The 13,935-nt window shown below is 38.4% G+C and overlaps 2 protein-coding genes across 6 annotated transcripts in view; both read right to left on the reverse strand.

Annotated features, from left to right (window-relative positions):
* cep192 (centrosomal protein 192) overlaps positions 1-10,341 on the reverse strand; it is a 40,170-nt gene extending 29,829 nt beyond the window's left edge. The window contains exons 1-14 of one of the 4 annotated variants that reach the window (XM_015050695.1): positions 10,120-10,341; positions 9,537-9,708; positions 9,221-9,328; positions 8,317-8,474; positions 7,051-7,106; positions 6,684-6,819; positions 5,598-5,713; positions 5,367-5,447; positions 4,397-4,543; positions 4,040-4,193; positions 3,207-3,421; positions 2,605-2,709; positions 1,192-1,329; positions 230-491 (exon numbers count right to left, since the gene is read on the reverse strand). In XM_015050695.1, the coding sequence (XP_014906181.1) occupies positions 230-491; positions 1,192-1,329; positions 2,605-2,709; positions 3,207-3,421; positions 4,040-4,193; positions 4,397-4,543; positions 5,367-5,447; positions 5,598-5,713; positions 6,684-6,819; positions 7,051-7,106; positions 8,317-8,474; positions 9,221-9,328; positions 9,537-9,703 (1,843 nt within the window). In that variant the 5' untranslated portion in view covers positions 9,704-9,708; positions 10,120-10,341. Of the gene's footprint in view, positions 1-229; positions 492-1,191; positions 1,330-2,604; positions 2,710-3,206; positions 3,422-4,039; positions 4,194-4,396; positions 4,544-5,366; positions 5,448-5,597; positions 5,714-6,683; positions 6,820-7,050; positions 7,107-8,316; positions 8,475-9,220; positions 9,329-9,536; positions 9,709-10,109 lie in introns of all 4 variants that reach the window. The other 3 variants (XM_015050696.1, XM_015050697.1, XM_015050698.1) reach the window with 3 other exon arrangements.
* A 2,443-nt stretch (positions 10,342-12,784) lies between these two features.
* Positions 12,785-13,935, reverse strand: part of seh1l (SEH1-like (S. cerevisiae)) — a 10,910-nt gene continuing 9,759 nt past the window's right edge. Inside the window, exon 9 of one of the 2 annotated variants that reach the window (XM_015050700.1) lies at positions 12,785-13,087. In XM_015050700.1, the coding sequence (XP_014906186.1) occupies positions 12,907-13,087 (181 nt within the window). In that variant the 3' untranslated portion in view covers positions 12,785-12,906. Of the gene's footprint in view, positions 13,088-13,207; positions 13,475-13,935 lie in introns of those variants that run through there. The other variant, XM_015050701.1, reaches the window with a different exon arrangement.

The raw sequence follows: 13,935 nt of genomic DNA on the forward strand, positions 1-13,935 counted from the left end.
AAAATTTTTAATGAAAAAAAAGTGTTTTTTTTTAAAGAAAAATTTTTTTGTTAAGATTTTTTTTTTTTTTTTTTTTTGAATCTATGGGAACCCACCAGGTCATGTCTCCACATGTGGGGTTAACAACTGTCAATTGTTGATCGGCTAGAAAACTGCAATCTGTCCACCACCAGATAGTAAACTGAAGGATTGAAGTTGATGTCAGTATTTAAGTGAACTCTTAGCCCACCTTGCTGAAACTCCAGCTCCATGTTGTCTGGGCAGTTGGTCCAGCCTTCATCCGACTCCTCCGGGTCCTGCTGGAAGCTCTGGGAGAAATACTTTGCTTCCAGCGAAGTGGACAGAGGATTGTCATCTTCACTTGCACCACCGGAAGCTTCGGAAGCTGCCACATCTCCACAGGGGCCTCCTCTGGGGCCCAACGAGTGCCGGGCCCCATCAGGCTCATCCACTGCCTCATCATCAGTGGCATCCTGGTTGGTGTCCAGCACCTACACAACGGTTAGATGGCAAAACTCAATAAGAATTAAAATTAAAACATGTTGAAGTTTTACTTGTGGGTGTATGTAGCAAGGAATCCATACTGATTGATGCCGATATAAAACAACTTTTAACAATTACAGTTGAGCAGGATCAGACAACTTAAAGCTCAACAGGTCCTCAAATGAAAAATAGCTTTTTCATATTAGTTGCTTACAGGTTGTGGCAACACTGATCTAGATACTGTAACCGACAGGAGACTCAAAGTTAGCCATTATCAGTACCAGTAAGGTGTTTATGCATGAACTGAAAGGAAGCACAGAGATGTATAGATAGACTGTTTTCATAACACTTTAAACATCTGATTCACTCAGGCTGTGAATCAGGAAGACTTTAGTAGATAAAAGGAATCCACTGAAATGTTTACAATACTTTGGAATCTCAGTTCTGCTACGAATCAGGATTCTCCAAAGAACAGAGATGAGCGTTATAAATGCCAAAAACTATATAAAATGATAAAACCAGTTTAAAATGTCAACCAGATTTTTGTCTGTAAATGAAATGGCATCTATACTAGCATATAAACGAACACTCATGGAAGGAAGACCATATAAAGCTAATGTTTTGAAAATTCAGCTACAACATTCTGATCACTGCATCTGTAGCTACATTGGTCAGAAAACGGATTTAGCTCCCTGTAATACACAGAACCTGGGAAAGATGGAAACTGCCGTGTGTGCTTTGAAGAAGAGAAGCGGTGTCGTTAGTCGGATCCTGCGGTCTCTTCAGGTAGACTGAATCCAGGACTCGTTCTACTGTGGGGCCACAATCTGTGCTCTCCATGGCATCCTGGCATCCAAAACAGAACCAACATGACCATAGGGAAATGTCTGGATTAATGACGCTACATGTCTTGGGCATCTGTTTTTGTAAATTGCATCTCAAAAGTAAACAAATTGGGAATTCCAGCCAATATTTTCAATCTGACAACTTAAAATTGTAGTAATGCAAGAAAACACTAAGTTTTTTAACAGCAATGGACAACCAGTCTTCAAGAATATTTCTTCCACATGCAGTGAACGTACCTACAGTGTACCTGAAGTGAGCATGCTTCTAAAAATAGCTAACATGATCAGTGTGCACAACAGATGGAATTCTACCCATTTTTGGACTTGCAGCTTAAATGTTGTCATTTGTATGGCATTGTACTACAATGTTAAAAACATTTATTCCAATAATTCAGTGCAAACAGTGAAACTCAGATTTATTCATTCATTATTCTTGGCATGCTTATTTGACCTTCCCAAGTTTTTCAGGGGAAAAAATAAAAAATACATTTTGGGCTGCTCACAATATCAAACCACAACTGTTATAGCAATATTAATCTGTACAATACCATAAAGCTATGTAAAAATAATATTTAAGAAAAAGGGACAATTATATTGAGATTAATGACCCAAAAGGTTTTCTTAAATTTTTCCTGAGAAACTTAGAGTTTACATTAAGTCAAAATCAACATCGATAAAAACACTTATCTGTGTATAATTAATGGGTTTGACTGTTTAATTGATATTTTCAATATATCAATATATCACACAAAAAGTATTTTATACTTTTTGTGCGAGTATAAAACTCGCACAAAAACTAAACCTTTTTTTGTTGTTGTTGTTTTTGTTGTTTGCCCTTTGAGGAAAATGTGCTGCAGCTTGTCCAACGCGTTCCGATCTGCATGTGGCGTCCATTTTATCATCCGACAGAAGGCAACGAAACAGCAGAAGAAGAAGAAAAGGAGGAGATTAAGAAAGCGATGCACGATGCACTCCGAGTGGCTTCGGGTTGATGACATCATGAGGATGGCGTCGCTTTGACAGACAGTTTGGTAACTATGGCGATCATCTTTCCGAGATGTTCCCACAAACCAATGTTATAATGCTGCCCCTTGTCCTAATTATCATAACTACACTTTAAACCTAGTCAATGCTTCACTAGAATTTCATTTAGAGAAAGTCCTGATATTGTGGCAATACAATCTGTTTAGTGTTCCATTTTATGCTGCTTTTATAAGTTTTAAAGGAAATTTATCCCCAAAAATAATCAGTAGAGAAGTAGAGCTTGTGTCCTTACCAGGGCCTCCTGTCTGTCCAGCATCCTGCTCCAGTGTGTGTGGGATGCCACTGAGGAGGACGAGCTGGCCTCACCGGTTCCTACAGGCCCGACGCGGTCGCCCATCTGCAGGACCCAACACACACAGGAAATACTGAAGAGCATTGATCACCAAAGAAGAGTTAGGAATGGATACAGCAACACCACACATGGTGTTAAATCAAATCAATAAGTTTCTGAAATAATTAAACTCCAGACATGATTAATCTGCCATTACAATTCCATGTTTTCCATTTTTTTTCGATCCAGAATGATGGTAAGAGTTACTCTCTGTGAAATAATTTCTTTTTTTTAAACCACTGTTTATTCATGTCTACCTAATAAGTTGCATATTAGCCAATTAAGGATTCATTGCTATTTTAGAAGAGAAAAAAAAAAAACTAAATTCAGTCACCTTTTGTAACCTTTAGAATTGGATTTAAATTCATCTTTAGCGTATACTTGGAGGCGCAGTAAAAATGACCAATAAGTTGTAAAATATCCTACCAAACCAAATAAGGAGATTTATCCTTAGGTTTTACACTCAGGATTTTTTTAGCCTTCTCTTCAACAGGATATCACACCTGTGTAAATCTGGGAAAACCGTTCCTCATGTTTTGTGGGAGACTGCTGAAGTCCTTTTTGTCCTCCTCACTGAGAGGACTGCTCCCAACAATCCCCAGGCCGCGCAGGGCGTCGTACGTTGTCAGGACTTTGACTGGAACAGGGATGGTGGAAACGCCCCCGTCGTTTCCGCTTTCCTCGCTGCCACTGCTGCCGTCGCCGCCGCCTCCATCCCCTTTTACAGAGGCACAGCACAAACTGGAGGTTAAACGCACAGAGCAGGTTGGGCTTTTCCCATAGCCATAGGAAAAAAATACATAAATAGTTGCTACACTTCAAACCAAATTACAGATGAATAAAATAATGCTAAAAAAAATGTCATGCATTCCATGTATGTTTGATTCCTGACCTTGAGAACTCTCCCTCAGGTGACTCTGTAAACATATATATATACTTTTGGGGGGTGGAGGGTTTGTTGCCCTTAGCCCCAATGTTAGAGAGATACCAGAAATGGACAAGTGTGATTAGTTAAAACACTAATTTCACCCTCAACTGAAATAGATAAATTTTTCACTGATAATTTATTGAGATGTATGAACAACCAACAAGAAGTACATAAAAAAATAGGTTGACTAACTTGGTCAAACATAAAAATTGCAACAAACTTTCTTTCAAATGGTTCAGAAAGTGCAATTAGGAATTGTATATAAATAATAAAGCACAACGTCCCACAGAACATAAATCGTAGAATTTGTCTAAATAGATTATTCACTCAATTTAGAATTTTTTTTCTAAATATTGGGACAAAATACAGATTTTATCTAATTGGTACATCTCTAAGTGTGTGTTCTACCTGCAACCGGAGAGCTGATGACCTGTCCTTCAGCTGATCGTCTGTGTCCAATCCCAGGAAGCAGCGATGGACCACCACGACCAGAGGAAGCCTCGTCCCCCGAACTGCCGCCTTCCAAACCCGGCCTGAAACTGGGACGGTTACTTTCTCCAACCTGTGGAAACATATGGATCCCCACAGAGGGAAAAAAAAAAAAAAGTTGCTGGAATACTGTTGCTTCCATGGCAACATTGCAATCCTGATTATTCTTTAAGGCTTTCTCTGGGGCTCAACATTTTTCATTCCACCTCTCAACTCAAGTGTAATATAAAATTAGGTTAAAGACATTTCACATCTCCATAATAACCATTTCCTGACCAGTTGTCTGGACGTGCTAGGCAACAGCCGTGTCTTGGCGTTGTTCCTTCTGGCTGTCTCCAGCTCGTCCTCGGTGTCCTCATCACTGGCTGGACACGAGTCCATGCCTGTAGCAGCGAGTCGCACATCAGGCATCCGGAAGTCCTCCTGGAGAAACATAGTTACAAAACTCTTCAACTCTGCAAGGCCACTTTTAAACCACATTTTCCCACAGTAAAATTCATGCACTTTTCAGGCAAGTTTTCTAACCTTTCCTGGACCACCCTTTGCAAATAAAACAATACAAATGAACTAATAGAAAAAAGACGGATGCAATGCACAGTTATATACATCATTTATTGTTAAGGTCTTGTGATGGTACTCTACAGCAGGGACAAGATAAATTTAACAGAATTGTGCGTTTCAAAAAGTTTCTCACAAACCTGACTGGTCTGGGAAAAACACACTAATTTAACAAAAACATCCTTTAATTTCTGTAATATTTAACAAGTAAAATAAAAAACATTCATTACACTGAAACACCAATAGTTTTAAGATAAATAACTTTCATGGACAAATGTGTTTAAATGCTTAAACACAATATACAGAGAAGGTTCCGACATTTGGCGAATAAAAATAACTAGTGATTCTAACTAACCTAAAACAAAAGTTAAATCTCATTTAACTTCAGACAGCGGGAAAAAAAAAGCTGTGGTTTTATGTGGTTTATGAAAATACCTGGTTTCAACTGTAAATAACATTTTCCAACTTTAGTCTTTTAATCAAGTGTTAAATTGCATTTCATTACAAAACTGTCGTTTGAATATCAAGCACTTTCCAAACATTGATTCATTGAAATTGTGGCTTTTTCAGGGATTTCAGGCAGCCATATAAACCCTGGTTATCAATATAACCCTCCATATGGTTATATTGACAAAGTAAACTGATGAGGGTCACAAGAAAGACGGGCAGTGATGAAAAAGAGCCTGACCTGATTGAGGAACTGGTATCTTCGCTTATGTGCCTCTTCTGAACTGGCATCAGACGTGTAACCTGCAGCAACCGCCACTCTCTGTGCATAAGCAAAAAACAACTTACATTACGCACATTGAGGCATAACTTCGGTTTTTAATTAAATGCATTTGCTCAATGCAGACAAAGATCAAATTACAGATTTAAAAAATTTCAAACCCAATCTAATTGATGTGAATGGGAATCCTACCGACACAGGAATCTCCTGCCCCTCCACTCTGCCTCTCTGTGTTGCCGGAGGAACCAGTTTGTTAAAATATGCCTCTAGTTCATCATCAGGCAGGTTGTTCAGGTCAAGGTCATCATCTGGTGGCCAAGCACATCACATATAGAGCAAGCATCCATGGCTCGGTCACAAACTACACCCAAGCTCTAGGTTTCTTCTGCCACCTCAATAATTAAAGAATATTACAAATCTGAATTCCTATATTAATTTTCCATTTCAAAATTCCATAATGTTCCAAATAGTTACAATAATATTCTGAACACAAGTCAAACGGTTACCTCACTGGGTTTTATTATTTTCATGTTTAACAAACTGCAAGATAAAAAAAAAAATATCGTTGTATCTGATTGTGCAGTGTGGCAATGAGCTGCTGTGCTGCTTTCAGTGGAATCTGAGCAAACTTAGATCAACTCTACATAATGCAAGACCTGGAAAACCCCGACAATGTTACTTTCATTTGTGTTATAAAAAGAAAAAATTTTTTACCAAAACCAGGTCTGCAGCAATAAAAAAAATCCCACAAAATCAGAAAGATTTAACCATGTAGAATTCAAAACTTGTTTTGATAATGTGCTTTAAAAACATGTGGCTAAGCAATTGTGTGGTCCATCTAGTGACATCATGATAAGGCATTTCTGTGTGCTCTTAGAGCCGAGTCAATGCAAAGAAAAATGTTCATCACACTCAATTCCAACTGACCATAGGCGTGTCTGAATGAGACAGTGTTCTACCGGAATGTGGGGCTGTAACATAGACGTAACTAAGCATTTTAATCAATAGGAAAATTTGATTGTAGTAGCCACCATTCAGCTTAAAGAGGGCAGCAATGAGGCTGCTTTAGGCTAAATATTGCAGAATTAATGAAGTTTACATAAAAACATCACAATTTGCTCATAAACAAAGAACCCTAAAGGACTCATTTATACGGTTCATCCGCTAATTAAAATTGATTTGGGGTTTAGTCACTCAAGTTTCTTTAATTTCTAAGAAAATCAAATCAAACTGTCCCAAACCTGGAAGGAACCCTGTAAATGGAAGGAGTAATAGTACCTGTCACATCACTGTTCATAGTCTCCACAGACATAAGCTTTTCATGGACCAGGAAGCTGGAATTACTGCCACTGCAGGAGTCACTGTCCAATCCGCCGGCCTGCAAGCAGTCTGCCTCAGATGTGACCGCTACAGCCTGAACCCATACGGACAAATTTAACATGATGAGTAAATAACAGTGAGTCCAAGTCAAAAGTAAAACCCAAAGATCAGTTTAGACCTTTAGTGTCCCTCAGTAAAGGACAAAATTAGTTAAGTAGTAAGAAAAAGACAACACTCGAGGTGTCAGGCAGAAGAATAGAAATCAAATACAATCGCATACAATGGATACGTCAGAGACCAAAGTTGTAATTAAACAATTATGTACCTTTTTGTTGTTCTTCTGGCCCAGTTGGGCAATTGTCAAAGAACCAGTTGAAAGATCTATAAAATGAACATAACTCCATTTGTAAGGCAGAAAGATTTCCAGTTACAGCCGTCTTCATCCAACACCAAAACGTTTGTATTTGCATATATAGCACCAGTGAGTCATATTATAATATTCAAGCAAATAAGCCTAGCTTTTCTGGTTATGTGTAATCAAAATGTTGCTTGGTTAAAAAACAAGTTTGATTCTGTGTAGTCCCATAGAATGTTTTAAAAAATGCAAATGAAGTAGAGGGATTAGCAGTCGATATCATGTTGCGGCAGCAGCCATGTTACTGCGCATGTCGCCTTCAGAAGACAGGCAAGAATACATTTTTCTAACTATATAAACTATTTACAATAAGGCTAATAAAATTTACAACTTGCTGCCAGTGCAGATCACCCCTCTTTGCCCGGCCAACTCCCGCACACAGTTTTGCAGCATCTGCGGTTGTCAGAAGTTTTATTTTTAGCACATTGTCTCTGTACCTAGCACCGCCTCCCGTTCAACCTACTGCATTTTTAATTTTTGATGGCTTAGCTCATCACCTGCCTTGATCGATGTAGCTACATCCCCATTTTCCCCTCAAGTTGTGACCAAGCTAGGAAGAAAGGATTTTATTTAAAGAATAACACACTAAATATGAATTCCATTTATTTTTCTTTAATAAATGAAAATGTACATTTTTGGAAAAGCCTATTCCGGTGCCTTTATTGCTCACCATGTATACGTTTGTCTTATCTCGAGGCACTCGGCATATCTCAGAGAACTGATTATCTCACTGTGAATAAATTGCTTTAGTATCGCTAGAAAGTAATATCCAATGTTTAGGTCATTTTCTCTCATCATTCATCGACTCACCTGGTGAATGCTTATGAGTGACTGAGACGCATCTCATCCACTAATGCCAATTTAGTGGATGAGATTTGAGCACGAGAAAATAACTTATTTTCTCACACTCTGATAAACAGGTATTGTAGTCCACTGACTGACAAATACTAGCTAATTTTAAAACAGAAAGATTAATGATGGTAACCATGGTAACCAGAGCATTTAAAGACCTCCTGGCTCTTGCAGTAGTCAAGGTGCGTGCAACCGCTGTGTTTACAAACAAATAATCCCTCTACAAGAAACAAGCAAAATAGCAAAAAAAAAAGTAATAACAGCACCAAGACAGGAAAAGAAAGTCTCGGTGAAGAAGAGTCTCAGGAGGGCTGGAGGACTCACCGCTCCCTAGCTCTGTGGGCCGACCAGACACTGAACCCGTTTGGGTAGGAAGAAGGCCAAGCACAGAGCCTTGGTTTCTGGATGAGCTCCCATCCAGACTGATCTTAATAAGCATGTCTGTCAGGTGGTGGGTGGCAATAAAGTCATCTGTATTCTCCCTGTGACACAAGCAAAGAGAAATATTCAAAAATACAAACAACAAGTTTATTTATCTCAGCAAAGCCATTTTCAGTGATATAGATTTGCCTTTCCTAGCTGTAAAAACAACCTAGCGACAAGACAACTCCTCCAGAAACGCTAAATTACTGTATACATGTGAAAAAAATAAATAAAATGACTATACAAAACCTAGAATGCAGCCAAGACTTTAAAGAAAAAAAAACATGTATAGCAGCAGTGAGCCTTGAAATATTGTGCATTAAAACTTTACACAAGATCCTAATAAATAAATTACAAAAGAGCATAAACAAAAACATGGTTGTTAAAACAGACTTAAAATCTTAATCACTATAAGTGTTGGTGTTTATTATGATTTTGATAAAAGTAAATAAAATCTCATCTTTTTTACCTAAAAATTATTTACTCCATTTAGTTGGAGCATCAAAACAAATACCCAAATAGGGAACTTAACAATTACAGTCAGTAGGGCAAATATGCCGTTAAGAACTTGGCTCAAGCATATTATGAAATATTAGTTATTGATGCTCTCGTGGGACCAACATTTAAAAAATGTTTAGAGAAAAAAAAAAGAGCTTAATTGTCATTTTAAAAAAAAGACCAACTGTTACTGTGATTTTACAATAATAACATAACTCCTTAATCTGGACACCATGAAGGGTGTGTGTTTGGGTAATTAGGTGAATTTGAAAATATATCATGACAAAAACGTGTTTTTTTTACTCACAAATCATCTTTGAAGCCGAGGGAAAACTTGGGATGTCCTGCAACAGATGACTGTGACTTGCCTTCTTGTGCTCTGCCCTCCAGATATGACGCTTCCTCATGATCTCCTCTGTAAAATGATCACATTGCAATGATTTCACAAAGAATTAATAAAATATAAAGGAAAGGGGTTGGTACGAATCAATTAAAAACCTAAACTTTGAGCCCTGGTAGACATGCTGACCAGACGACTCTTCTCCTTTCCAGTGTCAGAGAATATCGATCAATTTGACACATTTGGAGGAAAAATGTGTGTAGGAGATCCCATCCTTTCCCACCTGCTGTCGGAGCTGGGTCTACTTTTAGCTACCGTCGAGGCAGCCACAGGCAGCCCAGGACCAGAACCCAGAGTTACATTCTCCAGTGTGGCGCGGTCGCTGTCCAGAGATCTGCCGAGGAAGCTGGGGAAGGTTTCATCCTCCAGCTTGTAAAAACTCTCTGCCATATTTCCTAAAAATAAATAATGATATTATTTCAAGCGAGCTGCAATTTTTTTATTCATAAGGACATAAATACAGGTTAATTTGGTGTAACCATATAAACAAGCTAAAAGTGAGATTTAAGAAGTTTATTGATATCGGTTTTGCTCGTATAGGGTCAGTATTTGACATAAACGGTCAAATTACCCTCGAATAATGAGTACAGTTTGCTTAGCTAGTTGCTAAAAACAAGAGTTATGACCCTCCACAGCACAACAACTGAAGTTGCTTATTTTGTTTAATAAAGTTTTAAAACTTACAGGCAGGAATGCCAAACTACCCAGGTTCTGCTCTATGTTAACGTAGTTCTTTATGAATTTCACCAAAAACAAAGAGTTCATAGCATAAACGTTACTTTGTCTTAAAACTCACATTCACTCACCAGGAGTGGGCCGAGATTGAATATTTGTCTCCAGCTCGAGCGTTCTCTTTTAAACTTGTTCAAACACAGTCAAGTTAGGTTCCTGTTGTTCGCTCCCGAACACACATGTTGCTCGTTATTAATTAAAATACAGCGTTTCAAACAGACTACTCCGTACGGTACGACCAAGCAGCGCCCATACACTACAGGAAGCCCGCGTGAGCGTCATATTAGAAGGGCGGGACCTAAATATTTTAAATTATTTGATTGGCCGAAACAACAGAGAGGGCGGAAATAGCAAAGCGTGATAGGTCGGAACAGGTGCCGCACTTTGTTGAGCAGTTTAGAAAATATACTAGGTGTTCCCCTTCTGCCACACACCTGGATTGAATCTGAGTGATTAACAGGCTTCTGCAGTACTTGATGACTGCAGAAGAGGTCATGCAATCATTTGGATCAAATGTTCTGAAATATAGACACATCTAAAACATGCAGAGCAGGGGGGCCTGAGGACTGGAATTGAGAAGCACTGCATTAGACCATAAGATTATTTCTTAAATTCACAACTTATGTACATGATTTAAAAACAAACTGTACTTTAGACATAAGTGATTATTTACTAAATTTTAAACAAAACTATGTTTGTATGAATACTAATTATTATTAGTAGTAATTATTGTTAATATGATATTAATTATATTATTAATAGTATTAGAATATAATGTACATATTATTTGTGTTCTTTACCTGAGAGTATAACAAAAATGCAGCAACAGAGTTAGCAGTTTGGTACAATGAAAACAAATCTTTCATGTATTTTGGTGTTAAGCCATCTAGTGGTTTATAAACTAAAGTATTTTAAAGTCTACAGGGAGCTTATGTAAGAACTTTAGAATGGGGGTGTTGTGCTTTATTTACTTATTTTTAGTGAAAATGTAAGCAGTAGTGTTTTGGAAATGCTGCAGTTGTCCTTTTAATCAGACATATGAAGACACCACTACAGTAATCAATTTGACTAATGATAAATGCATGCATATGTTTTTCAAGCTCTTGTTCATGTGTCCCATCTGCGTAGCTATGGTAACTAATCTTATTACATTGTATAGCATGAGCCAGTGGGAGGCAGGGAGAATGTAAATATTAAATACAGATGTCCCAAGATTGAACAATGGGCTACCTCTGATGTGATTTTTGTCAGCTCCAATAAAAAGTAAAGTTACCTTTCGATATGAAGAAGTCCTGGTTCTGTAGGGAAGACTCAAACAAGCCAAGTACTGTACCAGTAAGTTCCACACTGAGTTAGTGTGGGCACATGTCTGACCAGTTTAGTGTGGTCATGACCTAGTATGTGAATATAGTTGAGGGAAAGAGTTGAAGAAATATACCAAAGCAGTTTTAATAGTAAGATCAAGAACTTTTTAAATTATTGAATAATAAAAGCTGTGCATTACCAACCAGTTAATCTCAATTAGTTTATATTTTGTTTTCCTATATTAATTTTTCTTTGACCGATTGGTCCAGATCTGGAGTGACACCCATTCCTGTTGGGAACCCAGTGGAAAACCTATCCCTCACTGCTGGTCAACGTTTCTAGCTGGGTGATTTTTTTTTTTAGTTGACTAAGTTGGTGAAGAATGGACCCCACAGCTAAATGAGAAGCGTATCATGTGCTCTGATACATGTGATCTGTTAAGCAGCTGCAGGAACGCCTGGACTGGCAGACAGCTGCCTAGAGAGAACAGCAAACCTTCCAGTTATTTCAGTGCATTACATCTTGGAAACCATAATAAATAAGTCGACTAGATAATTAAGAGATTAAATCATGAAAGAATCATCAAAGTGTTTGCTCGTTTCAAATTATAACAAAACTTCCCAAATTACTGTTGTGCTGGTTGTGAAAAAGACTCTGTTTTCTCTGTCAATGGGATATAGCTCCCATTTGTCTTGGCAAAGTCTCAAATTCTCATTATTATTATTATTATTTTGCTTCAAGTGACAAAAATGATTAGTATGAGGTCAGAAGACTAACATGGCCACTCAGGAACCTTTACCGCTGAGTATTGTTGCCAACACCAGGTCGACTTGGCCTTGTGTTTTGGAACACGTTGCAACGCCATGCTGGTAACTTAACTATGCAGCCCGTTTTAATTCAGGTTCCTAGTTAATGTGAACTTTGAAACAGCAACACCAGTTTTTGCAGGTCACAGATTATTTTTTTATTTTTTTGGAAAAAGGTTCTTTTAGTTTGAGAAGACATTACTTTTTACCTTTACTTGAGTAATATTATGAACTGTAGCATAATAATGAAGCATAGCTGCTCTTACTTGAGTAAATTGAGTCAAGCACTCTACCCACTGTGAGTAACTTTACCTTAAGAACAAACATATTTTAACCAAAATGCACCAGACAAGCAAACACACCTAGAGTTCATTTAAAGTCAGACCTCTTGTTTGTACATAAGCCTCATGAGTGCAACTTTACCTGCATGACAATGAATCATAAGCCATTTCCTCTGAGCTGTTTCACATGGAAGTCACTTACTCATACATGGTGTCTGGTTTTGGTGGAATGAATGGAAAGTAGTTAAAAATGACTTAAATTTACTTCCGCAGGATTAAAAAAAAGAACACCCAATTTGTGAGCTGTATTCAGAAGTTCTCCATTCCATGACAAGAACAAAACATTGCAAACTTTAAAAAAATGTTTATTGCAAGTGAATGACAAGGTATTTTCAGCATTACATCCCAGCACTACATTTTCTAATAAAAGTACACAAAACAGGGGGAGAAAAAACCCTTCCAAGTCAAGTCATTGCTCTTCAGTTTCTGGCAGGGATAGCAGCGCCCTAGAGGAGCGACTGTGAACAAGAGCCAGCTGCTGAGGCTGAACAACAGGCTCAGCATCACAGTGCTCTATGAGGGACGATGGAGGCAGCAGGTGACCATGCCTGGTCCCCCCCCTGGGAGGATCCAGAGGGGGGAAGAAATACCTGAAGCACCGAGGAGAGTGATGAAAAAGTAAGGAGACAAACAAACAGAAGAAAAAAAAACAACAAATAGAATATAAGAGGACAAGGATGTAAAAAGGAGGCTGCAGAGATTAAATTTGAGAAATGGCAAAAATTTGCTTTATTCTTTCAAGACGGGTGTGAAGAAATCTAATGAATGAAACTCAGCCGCACGTCACAAAAACAAAGTGTGGAGTACATGCGTGCAGTTTTCATGCCTGAAGAACAAGTACGCTGCGAGGCAGTGTTGTATTTCATGGCAAATGGCTGGTCATGTTCGAGTGTTATTAGTAATACGCAGGACTCTGGTTTATCTTTGGAGAGGTCAGCTGTCGCAGGGGAGGAGCAAAGGGGGCTCGTTTGGCAATCCTGCATGCAACAACCAATATGAGAGCAAATCAACGTCAACAAACCAACAAACCACGTCTTTTTCTACGTCAACACGACAATTGGAATGCTAAGATTAGGGATGCACCTTATATTGGCAATAATAGTATTGTCAGGCAATATTAGTCTTTTTTTTTTTTTTTTTACATTGTATTCATGCCAATATTTAAATCTGGGCTAATAGATGTTTAATTCCATGTTGCTGTTTGTGTATGTGCTTTTTGAAGAGGAAGTACAAAAACCAGGCTAGTAAAGAAAATTAAAAAGTTTTAGTTTTTTTCCCCACATTTATTTATTGGGTTTTACATTTATGTCTTGACTTTTAAAGATATTTGTGTGAACTGAATATGATTTTCTAGGGGTGCCGGGGTGCCGGGGTGCCCCCCCCCCCCCCCCCCCCCCCCCCGGGGGGGGCGCCGGGGGGGGTGGGGCGCGAGATTTGG

Source organism: Poecilia latipinna, unplaced genomic scaffold (genome assembly GCF_001443285.1).
Source record: "Poecilia latipinna isolate Pla-1442-1.1 unplaced genomic scaffold, P_latipinna-1.0 Scaffold1006, whole genome shotgun sequence".
Classification (NCBI taxonomy): Eukaryota; Metazoa; Chordata; class Actinopteri; order Cyprinodontiformes; family Poeciliidae; genus Poecilia; species Poecilia latipinna.